The sequence below is a fragment of the Montipora foliosa genome, chromosome 2 (assembly GCF_036669935.1).
Source record: "Montipora foliosa isolate CH-2021 chromosome 2, ASM3666993v2, whole genome shotgun sequence".
Classification (NCBI taxonomy): domain Eukaryota; kingdom Metazoa; phylum Cnidaria; class Anthozoa; order Scleractinia; family Acroporidae; genus Montipora; species Montipora foliosa.
This window is the reverse complement of record NC_090870.1, coordinates 759665-762164: the sequence shown is the minus strand read 5'-3', so window position 1 is coordinate 762164 and position 2500 is coordinate 759665. Positions and strand designations below refer to the sequence as shown.

The window sequence follows — 2500 nt, the reverse complement described above, 5'->3', positions numbered from 1 at the left end:
CCACATTCTTAAAATTACATGAAAACTTGAAGTGGACTTAAAGTCAAATACTTTTTGTTCCTAATATAAATCTCTCCATCCAAAGCAAAAGCATATGTCACCATGCACTGTGCCGTGCAAGCCACGTAAACTTGGCAGAACTAGCAGTAATTTGGACCCACGACCGTGATGTGAGAGACATGGGTCAATCTCGACCCCAGAGCTCTTAAGAGAGGAACTCTGGGGAACCCTGAAACAAAGTGTCTTCCCATTGGTTTTCATGAAGAACAATCAAAAGGGTCTAAGCGTCTCTAATTGGTGCACTCATGTTAGCACGAGGAGTGAGCAGGCGCCAAAAGGTTCAAATAGCAAATTTTTTGCTATAAGAATCCTACGGCGCATGTTCTTCTTCACAGGGTTTCCCAGAGCCTTGGGTCGATCTGGTGACGAGAATGAAAGAAATTTTGCATTGAAAAGCAGTTTGTGACTTATAATCGCGAATAGACCCACGCCTCTCACATCACGGTCGTGGGTCCAAATTACTGCTCGTTTTGATAACTTTGTGCGTCTTGACGGCAGATAAAAAGTGAAATTTGGAGGCAAGAATCGTTTGCTTTTGGTGTTTGCTTTTGGTGGGAAGATCGATATTGAAGACCAAATAGATATTTGTTCAGGAGCTCTTTAATGTAAAGTTGATTACATTTACAATGCTACCTGCTGGTTAGTACTTATCCTTTGCCAAACCTGTTACAGGTCTTTTCACCAATAGACCATTTTACAGTTGTGGCTAAGTTACCAGGCCTAACAATGGAAGCGAGGCTGCCGGTGACCCTGTTTTCATACAAACCTTCATGCTTTTGTAATGTTGATATGGACTAATTAGCGTTACAACAACACAATTTACATGATAAAAGCAGTGAGGTCTGTATCAATGCAAGGTCACCGGCAGGTCGCAGCGATTAATAGGCTTGGTCGCTGAGCAAACAACTGTAAAATGGCCTATTATAATAATTATTATTGTTGTAACTTGAAAGCCTCTTGTCAAGAAAGGATAGTTACCTGACAAAATATATTAACTTTAAATATCATAATTTATTACATTTTAGGAAAGTTAAATAATGCAAAAAGTGTTCTTAACGACTTTAAACTTACAATTCGTCCTCTTCGTCTGTAGTTAATTTTAAAAGAAAAAGGAACAGAGCGCTTGCAAATAAAATACGCGCAAATAGAAGCCATCATGAAGAACAAAACAGTTCGTAATGACAGTCTACTCCTCTTGGTATCCTACAGGAAAGAAAATGAACAGTCAGGTAAACGTTTAAGAACATTATTCGAGTGTCAAATGTATAGTTGACACTGTCAGATCGGAAAATCGCACTTAACACTTAAGTCCTGGGGCACTTATTCGGGACAATGAACAGAAATCAAATCAACTCACATCAAATCATATGATGGTTTTTGAGGAGAGGGGAAAACCAGAGTACCTGGAAAAGAACCTCTCAGAGCAAGGTAGAGAACCAACAAACTCAACCCACATTTTATGCCTAGTCTAGGAATCAAACCTGGGTCACATTTGGTGAGAAGCGAATGCTCTCACCGGTAACCGGTCGTTTTGCCTACGTCTAAAGTCGGTTCGCCTACGTCCAATATGTCTGTTCGCCTACGTCCAATATGTCAGTTCCCCAACGATTCATATGTAAAAGCTTTAAATCCGCAGGGCTTTATAAGAAGCAACCCAAACGAAAACTTGGTCAAAAATCCGCTCTCACTCTTAGAGCACGCAACTGACGAAGGAATCCACAACGAATTCCGAAACCGGTCTTGCAATCATAGCAAATGACGATATTATCGCTGAAATCCTTGCAGAAATGAGAGACAGCCAAGCTCCATCGCCACTCTCTCCAATCAAGTCCCAAGAAAAGCGGACCCTCTCGGATTCAGACGAAGACATACTTTCCTTACAACCAGCCAAAAGACAGAGGGCTTCAATCAACTGAGGAACAGAATTGCTTCCCTAGAAACAAATTTCCGAATGCCCCCATCATCGCTTACAGGAAGGACAAATCACTCAAAGACCTTTTGGTCAGAGCTAAGATTCCTCCTCAACCTTAAAAAGCTAGCACACCCTAGTTTTTAGCGACATACATGCATTCTGTTACAGTCGCATTGTAGAAAGACAATCACGGCTCTAAGACAAAAGGTTTTCAGCCTAGAGCTCTACTTATTTCGCCTTAAAAAACAAAAGGGAGTTATCTACGGTTCAATGACTTAAGAGCAAATGCACTAACTTCTACACTACCGAAACATCGGCTTCAATAGACGATTTTCGAATTCTCACGGCTGGACTGGATCTAGCATAAAAAGGAGGCTAATGCGGGCAAATCTTTTCAAATGCAAATTAGTTTGCCTGCATTAGCCTCCATTTCATGGTAGATCCAGTCCAACCGTTAGAATAGGAAGCTGGCCTATTTGGCAAGTTTAAAGTATTTGAACAAAGCCAATCCTAACAATTTATTGAAAG

General features: G+C 40.8%; 1 protein-coding gene across 1 annotated transcript in view; it reads right to left on the bottom strand.

The window, feature by feature from the left end:
• The window catches only part of LOC137991973 (carboxypeptidase O-like), a 29694-nt gene that overhangs the window by 662 nt on the left and 26532 nt on the right, over window positions 1-2500 (bottom strand). Inside the window, exon 6 of the mRNA XM_068836989.1 lies at window positions 1-1263. This exon is cut by the window's left edge and continues 662 nt beyond it. Coding sequence (XP_068693090.1) covers window positions 1075-1263 — 189 coding nt within the window. The 3' untranslated portion in view covers window positions 1-1074. The remainder of the gene's footprint in view (window positions 1264-2500) is intronic.